At 39.8% G+C, this 22,864-nt stretch overlaps 3 protein-coding genes across 3 annotated transcripts in view; all 3 read right to left on the bottom strand.

The window, feature by feature from the left end:
• skor1b (SKI family transcriptional corepressor 1b) overlaps positions 1–22,864 on the bottom strand; it is a 136,258-nt gene that overhangs the window by 47,243 nt on the left and 66,151 nt on the right. The gene's annotated exons all lie outside the window — the stretch shown is intronic.
• c4h15orf61 (chromosome 4 C15orf61 homolog) lies at positions 342–1,503 on the bottom strand. The gene is made up of 3 exons (XM_061035459.1): positions 1,288–1,503; positions 806–1,216; positions 342–704 (listed from the first exon to the last, which is right to left on the bottom strand). The coding sequence occupies exons 2-3, from the start codon at positions 1,146–1,148 to the stop codon at positions 577–579; spliced, it is 471 nt and encodes a 156-aa protein (XP_060891442.1). The 5' UTR covers positions 1,149–1,216; positions 1,288–1,503; the 3' UTR covers positions 342–576.
• Positions 2,575–20,868, bottom strand: iqch (IQ motif containing H). The gene is made up of 14 exons (XM_061035458.1): positions 20,452–20,868; positions 19,781–20,326; positions 18,308–18,374; positions 17,301–17,384; positions 17,027–17,208; positions 15,855–16,127; positions 15,340–15,528; positions 10,646–10,766; positions 10,132–10,418; positions 6,761–6,919; positions 5,382–5,504; positions 4,049–4,110; positions 3,455–3,563; positions 2,575–3,268 (listed from the first exon to the last, which is right to left on the bottom strand). The coding sequence occupies exons 1-14, from the start codon at positions 20,497–20,499 to the stop codon at positions 3,185–3,187; spliced, it is 2,334 nt and encodes a 777-aa protein (XP_060891441.1). The 5' UTR covers positions 20,500–20,868; the 3' UTR covers positions 2,575–3,184.

Here is a 22,864-nt window from a genome sequence, read left to right as displayed (position 1 = left end):
TCATACACTATTATATTTCTTTTCAAAATTCTTAAAACAGATTTATTGTGAAGACAAATGCACTGGATCTGTGTTCAGGCATGGACCAAAAGGTGACACACAGGAAGCTTTTCTGATGTCTGTGATGTTTGGTGAGTAACTCAATGTGACAAAAAACACATTTTATGTGTATAGGCTGATACGACATTCACAGACTCCACAGTGAAAACATCCTGGAAAAGTCTCAAGTCTATTCTCGGAGAAATCTGAAACTTAACATTAAACTTTAACGGAAAGTAAGCTTTCCAAATAAACACTGTCTCACTGTATTGCATGTCAATGTTACAACACGCATAGCTGACTTCCTCCTGAAACTTTCAAATCTTTAATAATTCAACACAAAATGAACCTGTTCAGACAATGGAAGCACTAATGACATGTTTGTCAATAGGCACACAACAGCATCACCTTGGGAACGGTTCCAAACACAGCAGCGTAGTAGAAGTGAGCTTCTTTTAAACACATTCAAAACGGTGATTTCTTCATGGTCTAGTCATAGACTGTATATATTAATTTACGCAACCACTGTCAGTGTTTTCAGTACTGTGCACCGTCGTCTTCTTTGTAGGCAAAATAGACTGTGACAGGTCCAACACTTGTCTGCACCGTTTCCGCAGCGCCCACCACCATCCAGCAACCAATGCCGTAAGCCAAACAAGGGATACCTGAAATAAAGAGAGTTATGTTCAGAATCTGAGGTGTTTGAAAATATAATTCATTTGTGTCATGCAATCATGTTGGATTAAAAAATAAAAAAAGTACGGACCCAGATTAATTACTTTCAACACAGTGAAAAACGTGTCTTCAAAGTCCAGCTTCTGTGGAGGTGCTTTGGAGCAGTGGTATTTTATAAAGGGGAAGCAGCCTGTTCTGAGTATGTGGTAGTTGGAGCCTTCGACCCTCCAGTTAAAATGAGACAGTCCAAACTGGTCATTGTGGACGGAGCTGTAGCGGACACAGAAGGAAGTCCACGGAGGGAGTTTTCTCTGCTGGAGGTGGCAGGTCAAAACCTCTGAGGCTGCGGGCCGTGGACCTTTCCTGGCAAATGTGCTTGGAAACAGGGCGACCTTCAGAAAGATGCTGTGCACCTTCCTCAAAAACCCCTTCATGATGAATCTACAAGCAGAGTGACTCACCTGTCGACCTATTCCCAACCATCAGCTGGACATGTGCTTACCTTTAAATTAAATGTACAACATTAGTAATCCGGGGATATACAACAGTATGACATGCTGCAGGTAAACATACTGTAGCAGTGGTGAAAAGGTCGATGCTGCACACGGGACTAATAACAAAAGAGAGAGTTTTGTAAGCTAAACATGAATTACCCTGCTGTGATATTAGGCTAAACATGCCAAACACATATTTACAATGTGGTGGAAAAAAACGCTCGACGCGCAGCAATGCTACTTTGTGCAATGTTTTTACTACTTGCTCTGACTTGGTGCTCCTGCCAATGCCGTCCGGCTGGAAACTGAGCGCTGCACATGTGTTCCTCCAACAGAAGAAGAGGCGAGTTATGGAGTTAGATCAGTCTCTATGTTCACAAATGCACACAGAAGGATTCACAAATGTATTTCAATGCACACACAAATATTTAGTTTTTTTTTATATATGTAATAGAAATCCACAAATATATAAACTGTTCAGTCTGCATTTACAAACTGTTTGACATTTGTGAACGTCACTGCATTTGTGTGTGGGGTTTCTGAGACTCCCCTGCCTTGGTTAGATTCACAAATGCATTTTTTTTTTCAGCAGGGAAATGTCCGTAGCCAATCAGATGTCAGATTATCTGCATTCTTATTCCATGTGCTCACCTGTACAGCGTACATTATGATCATGACTCCTGTGTGAAATCACAACTTTACAGTGTGTACTATACTCGCAGCCGGCAAACATCAAAACTCCACATTAGTTATGATTGGTTCCTATTATTGGAGAAAGAGGCATATCTTCCTGTAATACATGTTAGAGACACTCGAAGTTGAGACATTTCTTGAAATATATTATCAATCAACATACAAGAGTCCTCTGTGGGTCAGTGTTACTTGTAAACTGTCCTACCATATCCTGACAACTAAACCAAACTTAAGTTGGTTTAGGCAGGTTGATAACGTTTGGCACATCAAAAGCAAACAACTCAATGTAGTAGGCCTTTACATTCACACATTATACACTTTTTGATAAATAGATTAACAAACTGTAAATACTTAAAACGATACTGTATGTAGGCTAGAGAAATATGGATGTTTTTGAGATATAAAACATTCAAAAAAACGATTTTAAAAACACTTAAATGCCTCTCGGCCTGTGTGATTTCCTTATCATTTAGTAGTAAGTGTATGAACCTGGTATGAACTCAACAAGGAACCTTTTTCAAGACTTTTACAATCATACATACAAATCTCAAAGTAAGATTAATATTTTTATAACATAGAAATTGACACAACATGTTACAAAAGTCACTTTAAATGATGTTCCTCTCTCTCAAGGTGTAGAGGTGCAGCTGTGAAATAAGGCTGAAGGGTTTGATTTGTGCCTTAGTGAAATAAACAACACAAACATTATTGCTGCATAGTTTATGTCCGTATATTTATTGATGAATCAAAATGTATTGATATTAGTTGCTAATGTGGATTACTGGTTAGATGTAAAGCATGAATTCAAAAACAATCTCAATCATGACATTTTTTTAACATCATTAACTGCGAACACTGACATGTTAGCCTATCCATTCATACATTTTCAACAAAATATATACTGAATTCCTGAAACATTGTATTTCATGATTCACCATGAGACAAAAAGATAGTCTCTAACTTTACGGATTTTTATTATTTTTTATTTAACCTTTATTTATTTTAAAGTCCCATTGAGATTAAAAACCTATTTTTCAAGGGAGTCCTGGCCAAGAGGCAGCAAAAGTTACACAGTTACACTCACAACATACAGACCGGATGATAAAACCTTTTGTTATAAAATGTCATGACAGACTGTGACATGTTTTTCAGTAGTTTATTTGACTATCACTACGCGATAAATCGTGTAAATGTTTGCACAGCTTCATTCAACATTAAAGCAAGCAGACACATGATGACGCAACTTGACTCGAGTCAGGCAAGTTTACGAGTGAAGCAACTGTTTAAGCAGCAGTTTTATCCTCCAGCGCTCTCATCTTGTTCTGTGCAATCTGCTGCAGTACTTTTTCTATTTCCTTGATCAGCTCCTATAACAAACAAAACAAAACATTACATTACAATCACAAGACATTAACATAATCATAACATTTTGTACATTTCTTCTGTCCTGCTTTCACCAGCAGAAACATTCATGCTGACCAGAGCTTCACTAAATATGCACGTTTAATTATATAGATGATGAGGAGAGATCGTTAAAGTCATTAACAGGGTACCTTGAAATTGGTTCCTCCTTGCATTTTAGAGGCTGATATTTCCTGATGAATGACTGACAGATTCTGAGCAAAGGTCACTAGAGCTCCCCGGAGATCTTCTGAGACAGTCCTATTAACAACAGCCCAAACAAACGAGTTTACTAATGTTCCCTTTGTTGCCAGCTAAGACACAATCACCTCGTTTGTCTGACGGTGGTGGTTAAATGAAACTTTTAGCAGACACCATCTTCAGTCTTTAGGGGGATGAGCACAGCTTGATTTAACTGTTACAGCACTGTGAAAGCTTAAGGATTTAAGTGATAAATATGTTAAATAACCCTCTGCTAAACAACTTTTAGACTTCGTAACAACATTAGCAAAGCCAGAGGTGGCATGTTAATCCTCTAAACGAATTGACTTTCCCCTCGTTCGGGAGGAGTCTTCAATCCACTTAAACCTCTACTGTTTCTCATGTGCTTGTCACTGAACAGAGACAGGTCAAGCAAAACCTGAATGTGCTCTCGAGTTCTTTCTTCTGGTAATGAATCCCATATAATCCCATATTTTATTCAAACGTTGTGCAGGGATTTAATCCAATAAAAAAAAAATACTTACATCATTCCCATATTGCATCTCTCTATGCTGTCGTAAAGAGCAAAAACAGTCCCTTCCTTGCTCTGAAATTCAAACATACAGTCAAAAGAAGGGCCCCATATTTACATCATTTAGTCTAAAAAAAGTAATATACACATTCAACATTACATTCATCCAACATTGTGAGATATATAGATTGCAGTTTTATCAATAAAAGGTTCAAAAACCATGCAGCAGAGAGAGAAACCATTTATTCCCTCTCAGTACCAACATTACCCACAATGCAAGTTGGCCAACGACAGATCACTTTGATCTCATTCTTTTTTTCCCCCTATACAATAATACACAACTAGAACACTTACACTTGAAATTGTATTTTGATCATACACATTGCAGCAAAAGTGTGCATAATCTAATGATGTTAAAAGCTCCCGTGAGGAACTTTTGGGTTTTGTTGCTTTTGGCGCCCCCTGTTTTTTTTTTTTTTCTTTTGTTATTTAAAGATTTATTTTGGGCTTTTTGTGCCTGTAATGTAGAGATAGGACAGTAGATAGAGTCGGAAATCAGGGAGAGAGAGAGGGGAATGACATGCGGGAAAGAGGCCATAGGTGGGAAGTGAGCCCGGGCCGCCCGCTTGAGACGACAGCCTCCATACATGGGGCGCACGCACTAACCACTGCGCCACCAGCACAAAAATACTACTTTCTCTTTCTCTCCTTTTTTTTTTTTTTTTGCGGGGGGGGGGGGGGGGGGGTATCACTGATATTTTAGAGACATGCTTCTCACACACAGGTCTGAATCACAAACATGCACAAACAGGACCTGTTGACATGCATTAGTGGAGCAATGTCAGTGCTGCTACGCAGAGAGCGCACCAGAGCGGTTGGAGGTTTGGTGCCTTGCTCAAGGGCACTTTGGCTGTACTGGGCACCTCACCAGCTACCAGAACAACTTCCGTATTTTGGTCCGCACTGGGACTTGAACTGGTGACCCTCCAGTTCCCAACCCAAGTCCCTACAGACTGAGCTACTGCTATCCCTAAACTCATCTCTGTGCTCATCTCTTCCTGTACATTTAAATGTATCTCATCTTTATTTTAAACATCTAATGATGTGTAACTCAATGAATCTTTGGTGTGAAAAAGCTATAGCCTAGTCTGACACCTGCTCTGCAGTAGGGATGACTATCATACAAAAGAACTTTATAGGAATAGATAACCTCTCTCTGATGGTCTGGTTTGGTTTTCTAAGTCATAAAGCGGCAACACTTTTAATTTCAGTCTGTTTCATCGCTAGTTAAAAACTCCTCACAGGAGCTTTAAAAACACAGAGTGAATTGTTTTTGTTTTTTTTACCTTCACGTTATATCCTATTCCATGAGCCTTGCACATCTTGAGGAAAACATTATGGTACAACATGGAAAGGTTTAAGTGAAATAAGTGACTCCCAAGAACTGCGAAACGATTTTCCACAGGAGTCTGTGACAAAGGTGAACAGAAGAAAAAGAAACAGAGTGTTAGTTCATCATTGTAAGCGTTGGTTTTTCTATTAATCCAAACCCAGAACAAGTCTTGATATGTTCTATTCTATTTAGTGTTTGACTGAAATAGGTTGTGTTGTGTGTTAAATGGGTAGAGTAGAGATGGCTGAACCCCATACACATATCCTTAGGGTCACTTCTGAGTTTGGGGAGTGTGTGTGATTAGTAAACATGATGCATGTGGGGCACATGTGGTAAACTGTTGGGCCTTTCTTAATTAACTGCAGGCAGGAACAATTAATGTTTAGAAGACATGCCAAATACAAGATGAGCTTAATTGTACCATGCCAATCAAAGAAACTCCGGTTTTGGGACTAAAAATGTTTGCTTGTGACAAAAGCACGACTGACTGCACAAAAAGACTCACACAAAGCAACACAATAAGTGTGTTCAGAGCATGTGAGTGTCATAAGTAACACCAGAGAGGTTGATTACTTAAAAGTGGCAGGGCTCAAGAGGATAAAAATGTTCCTGGTTCCTCTGCACCTTCGGGAGAGGGAAAGAGCGAGTCTAAGCCCCTCCGAGCTCAGGAGAGAGCCAGAGGATAACTCGCTGTGATGGCTGTGTGTTTACAGTTGTCAAACACAGGACCCTCACACAACAATAAAAGTGTCCAACAGGGGTTTAATTGTGTTTGTAATATGCAGGCCCCTAATGATGGCCACTGCTAAAGCCATTAACCACAGCGCTGGCTCAACTGCTGCACTGAAGCGCCAGGCCACAGACTAAATGAATGTTTGATAAAATAATACAAGGCGCAGATTAACAAGCGTAAACTCAGGCATACTGCTAATAAAAGAAGTCTTTTGTTTAAGGCCCGGCACCAGGTTGATGAGGTGTTCAAGCATGCATACACATGCATAATGAAAATGCTATGAATTATTAATGTGTTGATTATTTAGGCTCATCCATCAAAATGATAATGAATTCAGCACCTAAACACCAATTGAGCTCAGTGCGTAATTACAGTATTTAGTTGTATTTAACAAAAATGAAGAGCAAAACATTGATCTATCTTTGTGATTACTGCAGCGGTATAATTATATCCTATAAATTCTTAGCTTCCCTTAGACCTGGTGGTTGTATTGAGAAAAGAAATGAATAGAATTAATTTGTAATAAGGTAAAAACGATTCCACTTCTTTGAGAAAAAAAACATTCAACACTGTTAAAATATGCAAACATAAGAAGGTACTTTGGCAGCAGTCTGGTGTTCATGGCATTTCTCCCTGATTGGCATTGGCACTTCTAAACAGCCTGTAAGGCAATTCAGCGTTCCTCCAGTCATCATCAGAAGCATCTGGGTCATTGCCAGCTGATCACTGTATTTGAGGTCCAAATCAATGGCCCACACCTGCAGAAAAACATCATGAGGTCTGGATCAAATCAGAGAAAAACAGGCACTATACACCTGGTAAACCCAAATAAATCCCCAAAAAGTGCTTCAAAATATTTCAGCAACCAACCCTCAATATTTAGACAAAGGTCAGTACCTTTTCATCTTTGCCGTTTTATCCAGCTGAGAGGCAGGGGAAAGGAAAAACACTGTAAATGGAGTGTGAGCGACACTTTTAGGTAATTCAGCTGTGGAATGACACGTGCACAAAGTAGATCCTTCACCCTGTATTTGGATTCAGTCTGCCCTGGGCTAGTTTGCTCTGCTCAGGTCTGATGAGAAGCTAAGTCCAGATCTGTATAGTAAATGGCATCATTATAAGTATATTAAGGGGTCAGGTATGGTCGTAGCCTTCTGCATAAACAGGGCTAATTTCCCCAATAATAACCTAATAGCTATGCCCTCTCTTCAAAAGTGGCAAATAAATCACCGGTGAAGGAGTTGTTAATAACTATGTGGCAGTCGGCTGCCTCCTTTCTGTGGTTCCTATTTGTCAAAGTAAACGCTCCTGCCACTGAACGCAAATCGCTGCATGTTTGAACCCCGCAGTCTCTCTAACCTGAGCACTTTATTTCCACTAAATCATGAATATCTGTCCATTAACATTTATTCTCCTAAGGCTCAATGCTATTTGAAATAAACTCAAATATTTTGTAAAAATAAAAAGGCTCCTATTATACATGGTAAATAATATTTTTTCTAATTGATTGATCCAAAAGTCTGCTTCTTTCTCGATTGAAGAGAATTGTGAAAAATGATTTTCAGATTTTCCAAGGTGACAAGGTAATCTACAAATGTTTTAGTTATGTACACCCAAAGATTTAAATTTGACATTGGCAGAAGACAAATAAATCTTCATATTTTTACAATAAAAAAATCTATTTTAGAGTGAAAATTGTTTAAATTCGATGCTTTATGTTATTGACCTATCAGTTTATTAAAAGGGCTTTGCTTCATATCAAGTTCAAAACATAATGTATGAATTTTAAAGGGGCTGTCATAGAACATTTCACAACTATTCTAATGACGTAAATAAGAATTACCCCAAACAAAACATTTGATTATCTAGCTATGGGGGTTTTTTTATATTGGTGTCATGACACCTTGTGCTCTGACAGAAGCCATAGATTAGACTTCATTACTGTAGTTGGTTTTCCATTGATTCAAAATGTTCTTTCATGTTTTTTAACAACACTACTTTATTGTACAATTACAGCTTTTTATCTATGCTTTAAAACCAGCTCTATGAGAACTGAACTTAAATAGAATTAACAGCATATATACATCTATAAAGTATTATAAAAAGCACCCTTCAAAAAAATCAATACAATTAAAGGCTGAGTGTATTCATGCCAAGCGACACATCAGAAGTAAGCCCTGCACTCAGTCACCTCTACTGTCAGAGCTAGCTAACACCGATACATGCTAATCTCTTTGCATCAGGTTGGTACCTTGGCTTGTACGACGAACACTCTCCGCTTGTCATTCAGCAGACTGACTAAAAATCATACCCCGTGTCTCATTGTTGATTTTAACAAAGCTGTAGCAAATGTAAGCCTGGATTGTACCTGGTTTCTATTGCCATGCATTTTCATTAAAATCCCTGATGCTGCAGCTGGGGCCCCACCATTCCACAATGTGAGGGAAGACTGCAAGGGCAAACATATGTGACCCACTTCTTCAAATCAAATAAAGTAGGCAGCTTTTAGCAACAGGTTTGAATCTAAATTGATGTTTAAATCCAGACAGGTTTGCCCATGTGGCTCTCCTCTGTCCTCGCTCTGTGTGAGGGGAGATGGTTAAGAATCTGCCTTTGAATGTTCCTGCTTCCATTCAAGCACATTCTGTTTATAGTCTGTTCTTAATTATGCTGTCAGTGAATCCCATTCAATTCCAGGTCAACATTGAAAATGAAAATGAAATCTGACGCTGCTATTATATCGCTTTAAACAGTTAAAGTAAAGTGCAGCTTCGGTCTATTTAATGAATTTAAGAAGTGGCACATTTGCTACTTTGAGTGTCACTAAAACAGAACATAATTTGACTGCATATGAAATGTAGAAATACTGTGGGGGATATGATTCAATAGAAATTCATAGAACACAAAAAAAATGGTTAAAACAATATTACTCTAATTTAAAAAAAAAACAAAAAAAAACTAATGCACTTGAAAAAAAGTGTATTAAGAAAAATTTGCACTGCCCGAACAGTGCCGAGGTCACACTGTGTTACCATCTAATCCATAACATACTACCCTCTTGTGGCAATCGTGCCCTTAGCTAGAATCTACTCCAAATCCATTTATTTATAAACTGAGGATTCAGGATGAAAGCACACATAGACAAAAGCTGCAAAGTTAGAAGACAGAATTATTAGTTAAAATGTTCATTTAAATTAGAGGACAATTAAATGCTATCCATGTTTTTAATAATAGAAAATCGAAAAAGAAAATGTTCGGTGTCCTTTTTCTTACCCTTTTATCAAACTGAAAAGAAGCACTAGAGCTTTCTCGTGCAGGTTGAGTATTTTATAGACCATATTATAAACAAAGCATTTCATTTTACAGCTCTGGATCAATAAACAGTCAATGTAGCCACATGTTAGGAGCAGAGGTTAAACCATCATAAACCAGTCCATTTCCAATATCATAAATCAAGACGGTTTTCAACAAAACTTAATCCTGACAAACGGGATAAGGCTCCGATGGCGCCTGGCTATGATAAAGGGAGACATTTCAGCAGACCACTGCAAGTAACCAGCGAGGGGTTAAACACTGACAGGTCCTCCCTGCGAAGCTGCACAAATCACTTTAGAATGACCTATTGTCTGAAGGATAGGTGCCTCTGAATTTTCTCGGCATTGCGAGGTTAAAGGGCACGCCTTAAATGGTGGAATCAGTGTATCGACACAATAAGACCTGACAGTTTATTAGATGGCCTTGTGACACATTTGGTCCCCGTGCCCACTGTTTGCCTTGTCTGTTTTCCAAGCCCCAGGGGAGCAGTAGGGGGGGGGGGCACCTATCTGCTTATATGGATCCCTGATGCAGCCTAAAAATTGATCTCTTTCACCGATATGATGAAAATAGAGAGCTTTGGCACCACGTGTTGAGACAACCCAGAACATTATGATCTTTGTAACACGAGCTAAAGCAGTCTCCCGTGTCTCACCTTTTGCTCCATGGTGTTGGGGTTCACAAAGGTAACCAGGTCCATGGAGATGTATCCCACAATAAGGCGCTGTATACAGGTCTGGCCCACACGCATGCAGATGGAATTCAAGCTGTCAGGGTGTACAGAGGTCTGAGGAACAGTGGAGCCCAAAGATTCCAGGTCACAGGAGTCGTGAAGCTGTTCTCCACAGGACAACATGGCGACTCCACCCCCAGGCTCCAGCAGCAGATCTACCGTTAGACAGGTGACACTTTCTGAGGGTGGGTAAGCCTCCACAACCCCGCCTGGACACACAGTGAGAGCACATGAATAACTACAAGAAGAGAATTTCAGAAACAGCATCTGAAATCCTTCTATTTCCTTTTCAACAACCAACAAGAGAAACATGAAAAAATAGTTGATTTGTCAGTTCCAACAGAGCAACATCTGGGATCATAAATGGATTTTAAAATATTCAAAAAGGTCTGTGTATGCAAGTGAATTGCATTGAGTGCCTGCCAAAGTATCTGACCTTGCCTGAGGAAGGTCTTCAGGAAGCTGGCCCAGGTGGGATAGCAGGAGGTTTTGGCAGGCCGAGCGTAACGGGCAAGCCACCCCGGGATCTCATCTAAATATCTGAGCCGTGCAGACTCCTAGAGAAAGAAAGTGAAGTTGCATGCATTATGTATCTACTCGAAATAAGTTAGTGACAGATCTGAGGACTTGTTCTATGTATGTCAAACACGAGTCCATAACAAGTGCTTGCTACTTTATTTTGTCCCATTACCAAAGCTCTCTAGTTGTCGACTGCATTATTGGGAATGCCCTTGTGTTATCCGGATGACTCCAGTGACTGCTTGTTATCCTTGACACCTTTGGTGGCTGCTTCAATTTCTGTGCGAGGGTGTGATGGGTACTGCAGGAGGGTCTATCAGTGAGTGACAGCCTATTATCAAAAGGCCTCAGGAGTCTAATGGCTTTAACTCCCAGCCACAGAGACGGCACCTGCCCTCAATAACAACTCTCTCCACTGGGCAGCTGATGAATGCCTGAGCTAACCCCATCTATCTGGGGATCAATCAGGGCTCGACTGGGATCGATATCACTCTTGTTTCTGTAACTAGGAAATGCCATAATGGTTTCAACACTTAATTACGCTGTTAATTTCTCACTTTTGTTTTAGGTGTCTTTGGCAACTCATCAATGCGATTTCCTCCCACAATGCCGTGAAATATTTAACAGAACAACAATGACTGTACTCTGACTTTATCTGTCCCTTTGAAGTTATGCACATTGCGTTGTAAAAGAGTCATTTAATGCTTCTGCTTAATGTTGACTGTGAGGAGTTCAAGGCCTGGGTGTTTTTTTTTTAAATACAGTATGTGATATTATGTTTTTATGACCACCAGAGAAGAATTATATTCAGCACTATACGCTGCAATAAGAGAAACCTGTCTGAAAGAGGACTAGAATCTGAATGTTCTTTCATCGTTCTTTCTAAAGCGTTACTTTGTTTGACTGTTTGCTGTCTGGCTTCACTGGAGACAGAACTGGAGATTATAGCTGTTGATATTCCAGTCATGTAACAGCCATCATCATATTCAAGTACTGTAAGAGGCGAGGTCAAATGCTACACAGTGATTCCCCCTATACAAACCATAAAGCACACAATGGTGCGGCAAAAAGTGTAAGGGAACGGTTGTCATTTTCAACGGAAGAGCAAGCTCACCCCAGGACTTTGCCTATGCAGTTCACAGAAACAGCAGGACAGGAGGGAAAGAAAGAGAGGTATTTTGCAATAAATTATTTGGACTTAAACTGCGCACAGTCCCCTGTGATAGGATTCAGGCTTTGCTTGGTGTCCACATAAAGCCAAGCAATCCGGTCGTAAATAAAATAGATGTTTCTCTGCCTCTTTGATTGCTATTCCGCATCTCCATAGCACAGTGAAAGAAGTGAGAGGCTGCAGCCAGTCTCAGGACTAGATGGATATCATTTGACTGGTAATACATGTTGTTCAATATTTTATTTTTTACTGTAGCACAGAAACACTAAACCTTTGATTGTACAGCCCATGACTAATTCCACATGCAAACTTAGTTGAAGGATAAAAAGTCTGTTTTGTATGTTTTAGCATTATTATCATCTCTAGTTGAATTTAACCTCATACCACAGAGACAGCAACATTTCCTCTGCTTATAGTGCGCACAAAAATAGGCCTGTGAAATTCAAGTTAAAAGAAACCACATGCAAACATTCGTGAGCCACAGAAAACTTTGAAATGTCTTATTAAGGAAAAGTCAGGGTCATTATGTTAAGGTGGAACATTAGATTTTCAAACTCTAAAATGCAATCACAGACTGTACAGTTTTCATACAGAACACATCTTTATGAATGTCCATGTGCCTCTGTGGTGGTAGTGATTATCAAATAACCTCTTTTGTTGACAAACTTAACCTAAATAAGGTGTTACTCAAGATCTGTTTGTACACAGCGTGACAAAAAGGAACACTCCATCTGTTGACGCCATTATGTGTAATTTTTACCCTCTAGTGCATAATGATCCATATGCAAGCTGTGTGTGAGCTTAAGTGTGTGTGCACGTGTGTGTGTGTGTGTGTGTGTGTGGCCCCCTTCAGGCATCGCATGGGTGCAGATCTACATGTCTTTAACCGCTCTCTGTGTAAATGCTAAAATATGCCCCGGGGCTTTCAGCAGCCTGAAACATAGTGCTGGAGGGCTGTGGACCTCACAATAAGCAGAGACACACACTCTCCCTCCCCTAGATCTCTGTGTTAATGTTGATACTATCCTCTCTCTCTCGTTGTTATACCCCCTTTCTGTTTAGCCAGAAGGGATATGATAGTTGATATTATTCTAAAAGACTGCATGGCATTCTTGTGAGTCAAGCACCTTCATGCTGAGCCCTTCAACACAAGCAATAATTAAAAAAAATTGTGTAGACTAAAGCAAGGACACGCTCGAATCGCCTCTCATCTTTTGCACTTAATTATAAAGCGTAGCAGACATTTACGGAGTTGTAAAAGTTATTTATTATACTTAACTTACTTAGGAGCATTTCAATCATCAATTATTTCTTATTATTTGGTAAACAATGGACTTGTTGAAAACTAATTATGAATTAATATTTAAAATGCTTGATTTGATCATTTGTGTTTATTAATAATTGATTAAATTGCTACTATTTTCATAACCATAGCTTTAAACATCTACGGCTTAGATGCTTGCAGATATTCTGCATTGTGAGTGTGTATCCTATTCAAAAGCTGTCATTTCAATTGCCATTAGGTCTACTTCTTTCCAGCAAAGTGCTCCATTAATGAGCGTATACGTCAAATTATATACAGCCACATGTAGAAATCCATCTACAGTTTCTGCTGTGAGGAGCGGACAGCAACAAGATACCAAGTATAAAATATTCATATGTTTCTATTTAATCAACAACATTGTTCTGAAATCTTTCAGCATATAGAGCCAAATTGTTATCTTTGATGTATACGTGTACAACAGCAGAAGGGGCATGTTATGCATTGAAAGGGCTGATGCATTTTAGGCGAAGATGATGTCATAACAAACAAAAAAATCATGCAATGAAGAGCACAGGATGTGGGCTTTGCTTTGATTAAAAGAGCAAGGTGTAGAATAAAGGCCAGTTAAAGTGTTGTGTCCATATGGCCCAGAAGCCCCCAGGCTGTGGGCCTTCACTGGGGGCCTCGGCACTCTTCCCTCTCCATGGGACCCCAGCTGGTGAAACAAACCCCATTTACTTTCTGTGCTGCCTCAGCCATCATTATGGACCTTGGCTGTGGCTCAGCCATTCTCCACCATAATTAACAGCACTGATGCCACAACAATTACAGCCCTGCACCGCACATGCACTGTGAATCAAAGGACGAGCTAATAGGAACAAAACAGAGTGAGCATTAAGAAGCTCGAGATGACGGCTGTTTCTTCAAATGGAATAAAAAGCAAAATCGTTGTGCTTCAAGCCCACAATCATTAGTTAGTAATTAGTTTACACAAAGCTCCCAGTTAAATGGCAAAATACTGTAATTAACACATGACAGAAAATCAAAGGCTACTTTGTAAGCATATGAGAGAAATAAGAGCCAGAGGCTCAGAAGCTGTGTACAGATTGCATCTGTTCTAAATGAACGCTTTACTAATGATTAAGCCCATTTTATTTGTTTGGAACAGGCCTTAGACTAAAACTAAATTCATTTTATGAGGAGAAACCAATTTTTATTATATTTTTTTAGAATCATTGTAATGATATACTTTGAACCATAAACACAGTATTTGTACTAAAAGAGTCTCTTAAGAAATGTATTAGACACATCCAATGATTTCTTTGGACAGGCAGAGACAGACAGCTCAATGTTGTAATGCCAAAGTTTAGTTTAGTTTGTGAGGGACCATGTCCAAAATATACATGAATCTTAATTAAGAGAGAAAGGAGATGCATTGAACCAGAGCATCAATGTAGTTCTTTAATAAAACCTGTAAGACATGTGAAATATCAGCCGAGTGCATGTGACTTTAAACTGCATTTATAAAAAATAAATGTACATATTTACAAAATAAGAAATACTTTCTTGAGAATAATGTCTGTATTTTGATTGTATTGTCACTGCCAGGTGTTTAAGGGCATCACTAGCATTAGACTGTGTTTTTGTTTTTCTCACCACATCAACCCTAGTTGAAGTGTGTGCTTCAGAGAACAGATAATGGCTTTGTGTCTCAACAGATATTTAAAGTATTGATTTAACATTCTGTGGCTCTTGGGACAATGCTAAAAAATATTGTTCCACAGGGACAAGCATTGTGATCGTAACATTAAGATACCTTACACTGGGCTAAATAATGACATCTCTCTGACTCTGCCGTGACCTATGTAAGGAATCTAGTTTTTACTGTTTTCATCACAAATGACTTTTCCTCATTGGTATGAGTGTAATAATAATAACCATAAACTTTATTTGTATTGCACTTTTCTAAAAGCATTGCTTTAGAGGGAACTATAAAAAATAAGACTCTAAAGTAAAAAGCATCACTTCAGGAAGATGCAACATGGGAAATAAAATACAGCTAAAAGACAAAGCTTAAATTCAATAAAACTTTGCATTAAAGTAAGTAAATAAGAGGAAGTGGTGTTGTAGTTTATGATTGGTAAGGAAGATGTAATCCTGTGAGTAGCATCTTTACCTGAATCCATTCTCTCTTCCATTTCTCAGGACCATAACGATGGTATTCCTGCAGGGCCCAGTTATAGCAGCTTAGATGACATGTATCACAGTATGCCGTGCCACGTCCACCATGCTCCGAGTCCATCTTAAAGAGCCAGCGGTGCACATGAATGTTTTGAGTCATGAGTTCAGCCAGTGTTCCGTGGAGCTAAACAAACAGAATATAAAAATACCATTTATTACAAGTAAAGGTTGAAGCTCCTGTGAGGAACTTTGGGGCTGTGTAGATTTTGGCGCCCCCCGTGGACAAAGTGGAATGACTTCTGAAATGAATGCAGATCCTGACCTGTACATGTGCTAAAAGTGTCTTCTGAAGACAGATCTCATACAGCTTTCTTTTAAATGTCTACTATGCAACATATGCTGAATCTTTGGTTTAGAAAAATATAACACAGGCAGCATGTTACTTTGATTCTGTCTCATAACCAGTGAAGAACTCCTCCCAGGAGCTTTGTGTAAGTTGATCTCTCTGACCTGGTTAAGTGAGTAGATGTCTCCTTCACCAGGCGGTACCTCAACCTCTGCCCCGAAAAAGATCCTCCTCCCTCCAGACTTGGTGCTGTAGAGCTGTGAAACAGTTGGTTCTGGAGCCAGGATTGGCACTCCTAGCTCATCAGCAACAGCCAGGTCATCCACATGGGCCACTCCACCCACAATATAGGCCTGCTTCCCCTGGATCAGGTTCTGGATACGCTTTAGGGTGTGTGGACTGTACTTTAGCAGCGTAGAGAGGCACATATTATGGGTCTGGAAGAGAGTTGTGGAAAAAGATTACTGCTGGAGCTAAGAGTTTTAAGTGTGTCTTCCCAGGGTTGTTCCATGACCTGATTTATCACTGTGTACACACACAACGGATCTATTATTATAACAGCCAGCAGGGTGTTGACCTCTCCTGTATTCCAGCAGGTTGAATTGATAAAAGCTGCCTGTGGGATGCCTCCCCTATCCTTCACATCTTTAATGTGTGTTAGCAATGAGCTCCTTGGGAATATAACTAATTACTTCACATCTGTATTTATTTGATCCACATGGAATTATCCCTTCTGTCACTGGCAGAATGCGCTGCCAGCCATGGGTAGCAGTGATTCATCTCAGCAACACGTCTGGCACAGTTGAACAACAAAACAGCGGGAAAATCAATAGAAATAAATGACGAAGACCATGTCATGTTGCACATTCAATCTGGTGAAAAAGGAAGTATAACAACAGATACAGAACAGCTTGGTGTGAAAAGAAAGTAAAGCAGTACCTTGATTTTATTGCACTCAGGTAATTCAGACAAGTCAGATTTTTTGATAGTGCAGCAGTTAAATGGGTAGCTTAATTAAACCAGTCTGCAATTTAATTGTTTACCGCACATTATCCAGAGGCATTAAATGTAACTTTATTTTGTATAACTCAAAAAAGAGCTTTAGTTTATCTACTTTGCGATAACAAAGATGTTTCATTCCATAAGTAGTTAAAAGGAAGAAAAAGTATTAAGACAATGCAGCTCTCATGAGAAATTGGTATTGTAAAATATCTCCTCAATGGTATCCTCTAGAGGTGGATTCCAAAACTACAGATGCATTTTATCAGTCCATTGTTATTCTTATAAAAGCTCTAAAATCCTGCTGCACATAAAATGTAAATGCGTCTGACCCTACCGGGAAATAATCGACAGCCTCAGGGGTGAGGATGACAAAGCGTCTGCTGCAGGATGAGGCCTCAGTTGTCCTGGTGTCGGCCCCCTCGGTGACACGCTCATACTTCAGCAGGCTGCTGTAATAGTGCAAGATGTCGTCACCAAGATGCCGCGGACTCACGTAGACGACCTCAACGTTTTCATCTAAAAATGACAGAAAGAGGACTCTACAAATGAATGGTCTACAATAACACAAGCCACTAAAAGCAAGTTAGAGAGCTGTGAGAATCCCCTACCTCTAATATCACACAGTCTGCTTAGTTGGATGTTCTGTAAGATGTCAAATCCCCTCAAGTTCTGTCGCTGGCTTTGAGAGAATCCTGAGAGAACAAGGTAAAACCTTTTTTTTTTTTTCAGAGAACCTTCAAGTAGCAATTAACATCTTCTCTCATTAGCTTTATTCAACATGTTTAGCTCTGTAAAATTAATCTTAGATGTGTGTTCTTCTAGACCTGTGGGTGTGGTACTTAGGTCTCATCACACAGAAGTGCAATCTGATGATTAATTTAGCTGAATAACTAGCAGGTGCAGTGTCTGCCGTGTGCTGGGAGTCCTATTGCACTATGTCCAGCTTCAACTGAGCTACACTCAGTGGTACCTCCAGGATTGTACTCGATGTCTGTCTGGATTTCTGCCTGAGAGAGAATCCTCAACTGAATCAAGGTAATTAAATGATTGGATTCATGCTAATTAACAACAATGGGGTTCAACTTTCTAATTATCCTTGCTCACACAGCACTCTCTGTAGCCACCCCAAGTGCAAATAAAGCATTCCATCTGCTAGTAATTAGGCTTAATAATTTTAGACAACCGCTCAATGATTTACAATGCACATGCCTGATTACAGACTAAATGTGAGTGCCATGGTGAAATTACAACAAGAACAGATCTTAGCTTGCACTTTATGTCAAGTTAAAAAAAACAATGCAGCTTCTTCCTCTCTCTTTTTTTTCCTTTTTGCAACAGCAATAAAATAAGACCTTTGTGTCTCTTGCAAATATTCCACGTAATGGCTTTTCATTTGCTTAATCTGCAAATTAAATGGCAATTGAAACTAAATTGTTCAGTTCCCTGGCATAGGGACTGTCATCATTCTGTGAGTGCTTTCCTGCAGAGAGTCATTTGAACGAGACGGAGTGCCTCCACCAGTGCTTCAGACTGGTGGCGGCAGAGTGGCGAGACAGGGGATGACTGCTGCTGGATCAGATGTGTGTGTGTGCGTGTAGCAAGCGGAGAAAGCTACCTAATGATGGGATGTGGATAATGGTCCTCTTGGAGGACTGGATGTGTTTCCAGTTGGCTGCCAGATGCTGGGGATAGAGAAAAGGAGTGATCAGAGAAAGGACTGCTTGAGAGTGTACCAACACACACACACACACACACACACACACAAATCATCACACCGCTGTGACACATCAAGCCAATATCTCTCTGGGCTAACAGCAGCAAACCAAGCATAAAATACCACCTTAATTAAATCAAGCTTTTACTTTCCAAACATCTTCTTGCAATTAATTCAATCAGCTAGATACACGATGCTACTGCCAGGGGAAGATAAGTAGGCTTAATTAACAGGGTATGAATGTTTAAAGTGTGAAAACATACATTCAGCGCATGTGTACACACACACACAGTGATGTACAATCTGAATGAACTCGTAGGCACTAATTAATATTGTGTCAGCATCTAAAAGATGTTCAAACCAGATGACAGCACAGACATGACATCGTGTTGAATGAGGGGGGAAAATTAAATGATAGATCAAGAAAAATGGTGCTGTCATTCTCTTCTCTGGAGGAGCTAAATAAAAACAAATATAGATTTTTAGCTTTCGTCTGTAAGGTTTTTCAATGGCAGAAGAAAATGTAAAAATAACAGGAGGTTAGAAGCACAAAGGTTGTGATCAGAGAGTGTATGATAACTAACTTAAGTATTCATATTACCTCATACCCCCAAGTGCATTTTTTTATGTAAATATTTAAGCAACCTATAATATTTTAAGTGCCTCACTGCATATTTAGCTTCTGTAAATAGTGCCAGAATTGACCAAAAAAATGGATTGATCTGCTTTTACTATTGTAGGGCTGCAGTTTTTCCTTTGGTGGTTTAGACTGTTCATCCTTCTCACTCTTTCTTTCTGCTCTCCCTCTCCGGTTATCTAACTTCTCTTGTGTTATATCTTGCTTCTCTCTGCTCCCCTCTGCTGTTCTGTGCTTCTCTTCCTCTCAAACCAACAGTACTAATGCACTCATGATGAGGTTTCAATGGAAGATGATCCTGTATTGTTCATTGACCCTGCATTGCCCCAAGTTTGTCCTCACTTTAACCATTATCTCAGAGCAGACTCTTTGCACTTCTGAAAGGATGTTGTTCTGACAAAAAAAATGATTGGTCCCCTGCAAAACACGTTTTTATGGAAAACTAAAACTGTAACAATATTTGTCATTTATATACAAAACTCAAACTGTTACAGTAACTTTTTGCTTTAAAAAATATTAAAACGAACCAGTAAAATGTACTTACTGAAAACTATTAAGACAATTTAATTTGATTGGGGAAAAACACAGAATGGGACCATGAAACAATGTAGTCTTTTGTTGTAACCAAAAAAAATGTTTTATGTAATGAAGAGAAGTCCACGTCTAGTTTAGCTAATTTCATGAGAAGTAAAAGAGTGCGAGGAAATAGGAGACACAGTAGCTAAAAGAAAGATTACCTGCGCTCTGCTGCGGAAATTCAGCAGCTGTCTGAAGCGCTGGGCCTGCAGGCTCTTCCTGACACCACGCAGCTGATTGTGCATCCACCATGTGACGGCGATGGTCTCTGCCGCCCACTTGCGTCGACAGTGGTGCAGGTAGGATGTCCGGGCTAAGTAGCGCCTCCAGCAGGACTGGATGTGGGTGGCAGCGGCTACTGTGCCTCCCTCTCCCTTGTAGCGCTGACCTGGGCGTGAGACCAGGCCCAAAACCTCCTCCCAGTTTTCAAGCACAGAGAGGAGGCTAGTCACTGGAGGAGCCTTTCTCCAGCCATCATCCCAACCATGGGCAAACTCCACTAAACGTTCACCACTCACTTTGGCTAGAGGCACAGCAAATTCCCGGAGCAGCTTTACCAGGGCTTCCAGAGCATCTAGCACACTGCCCCAGCACAAGTTAAAGCTCTGCTTAAAGACACAGAAATCTGTCGCCATTGGATTAATTTGTGCTTTTATGATGGTAAAGGGGTATTTGCTGATGTATGCAGGAATTTGCACAGGTAGATTCTATTAAAAAAACAGAGGGAAACCAGTGAGGAACAACCAACAGTCCAAAATTATATTTTGTTATTAATCACCTTTTATTTCTAGATGAAATGAAAAATCATATAAAACTGTAACAGTGCTCTTACCTGATGGCTGTTAGGGATCAGATTGTTGGTGCCTGGCATCATACACATGTGGTCTTGGCCCTTGGGGGTTGTGGAGGGAGGCGGTGTCTTTGTGGTCCAGAGGGGTGTGCATTCTCTGCCTGTTCTTTCATAGGGGGACCCAGGCTCAGTTTCCCATTTCAGTGTTTTGTCATGACTGGGTTTGGAGCCTATCAGACCTACATTTACAAACACACATGGCGACAGACAGCTCTATCTGAACTTCCTCAGTATCCAGACAAAACTGTTCAATCTTGTGAAAGCTATCCTTACTACAACACAGTCACTAATTCAGTGAAAACAATGAGAGGGCAGGCACGGCAATGTAGCAATAAGCAATCCTAGAAAAAATAAAATATCATTGGACAGCAACATTTGAAATACTTTTTAAAATAAGTTTAAGTATTTCCAAGGGCAGAACATTTCTTATCAGTACACCAAGACCTCGTGTTCCAGTCAATACTAAGATAACCTGTTTTTTCTTTTAAGAGAAATTTTATTATTACCTTGAATGTATTCATGGGAAATTGGGATGTATAATCCGGTAACATTTTATCTTAAGTAGAGCGTCTGTGTACGCACTGACCTTTCTTTGAAGGATATAAATCCTCTCTGGGATGAAGAGACACAGCCTTGTGCTGAATCGACATGTGAAGCAAACTTGTGTCTCGCACTGATGATGATGAAAAATTAAATAAAGAAACTTTAAAAGCATTGTACTTGTCTTTCTTTGTGTAACAAGGCAAGTAAAAAAATGCAAGTTTCAACCAGGAAAAAAAATAATTCTTTATTTATATAAAAAATAATTTAATGAAATGATGTGTACAGTTTTAGATGACATATTAATTTGTTGTTCAAAGTGGCACAAACATCAAACATACAAAGTTGACACACTCACACATAGACACACACACACACACACACACACACACACACACACACATTAAGAGTGTTTGCCTGAAGGTGAAACATTTACCTGTCCTCATGTCTTCTTCACGCATTGCCAGGTGTGTCTGGCTTTTTGGTTCAACGGCCGGACGACTCACCACAGGAACAGTGATTATTGTCTGAGGTTTTAACTGAACAGAACATGTTTATCAGATCAGGTTTATGCATCAACTGTATATGTATATATGAGAGGCATGAGGTAGCTTACATGTTTGCAATTCAAACATTTTCTTTATTAAAAAATAATGAAGGATTTAAGAGATACTTAAAAAACTGAACTGACTTAGTTGTAAATTGTCCCTTACCCATCTCCTTCACCGAATCACAATTCATCACCAGATAGCCAAGATTAAAGATTATGTCAAGAGCTATAATTAAATGAAATTCTGTTCAGCTTTACTTACATGATTTTAACCCACTCTGCTATTTTGGGACAAAATTAAAATATTAAAAGGCCTTGTTTAATATCAAGAAGATTGAAATGTCTCAGAACACAAAGTTTTTGCTGCTGGTGTCCTTCCCTTCTTTCTCCTCAGACCGCTGAGCTTCCTGACAGACCACAGGTAGAAGACAGGTGCTGGGAGAGTCACCCTCAAAGGCACACATCTGTTTCGGATGAGGTTGGGAAAAAGGTGGCACTTTTTCTAAAATTGCTAAAATGCAAAAGCTCTCTCCCTGGCAGGGGTACGGAGTGGGGAAGAGCTGGCCTGAGTAGCAGGAGACGGCAGCAGGCAGAGAGCCAGTGGTTAGCAGTTGGGGAAGCTACGGCTGTCTTATTGGCATGCTGGACCAGGTACCCACTTCTGTCCTGAGACAGCTGTAAACCAGCAGCCCATAGCACAGCAATCAGGCGCCTGTTTCTTTAGAAGAATGCTGATGTGCTGCAATCTGGTGTTTTCCACTTTCTGCAGCCAGCGCTTCCATCTCTCCTATATCAGAGTGACAGTCTTGGCCATTTCTCATGTCATGTATGGATTCCCAAAAACATATTGGAAAAAGAGAGTGCGTAAAATATATCTTAAACTAATGCCGACCTTTGCAAAGATTAATTCTTCTGCTCTGATAAGTGCTGGCTGTCATCACTAAGCCAGGTGACCTTTATGTCACGGTTTCTGCAAGAATGAAACTTGAAGCATCTGTCAATGCAGAACTATACCATCACTCTTCACTGCAGCATTAAGCGTCTGTTCTGAGGATTAAAGAGTAAGTATCTGGGAGAGGAACAATGATATCACATTTATTTTACTTTTAGCGAAAACTCTTGAAATGCTCTCAAATCAAATCTTTCCTGGGGCATGTGCTGCTGTATGTTACCATTCATATCAAGCAAGTCACAGGAATCTGTTTTTTTCTGTCTGCACAAAGCAAATAGCTGGAGGACAAGATATTACTGTCGGTATAGTGCATTCAACGAGGAAAACCCACAAACCAGTGGGTTGGTATAGTG

The sequence above is a fragment of the Labrus mixtus genome, chromosome 4, assembly GCF_963584025.1.
Source record: "Labrus mixtus chromosome 4, fLabMix1.1, whole genome shotgun sequence".
Taxonomy (NCBI): Eukaryota; Metazoa; Chordata; class Actinopteri; order Labriformes; family Labridae; genus Labrus; species Labrus mixtus.
This window is presented reverse-complemented; position numbering and strand designations above follow the sequence as displayed.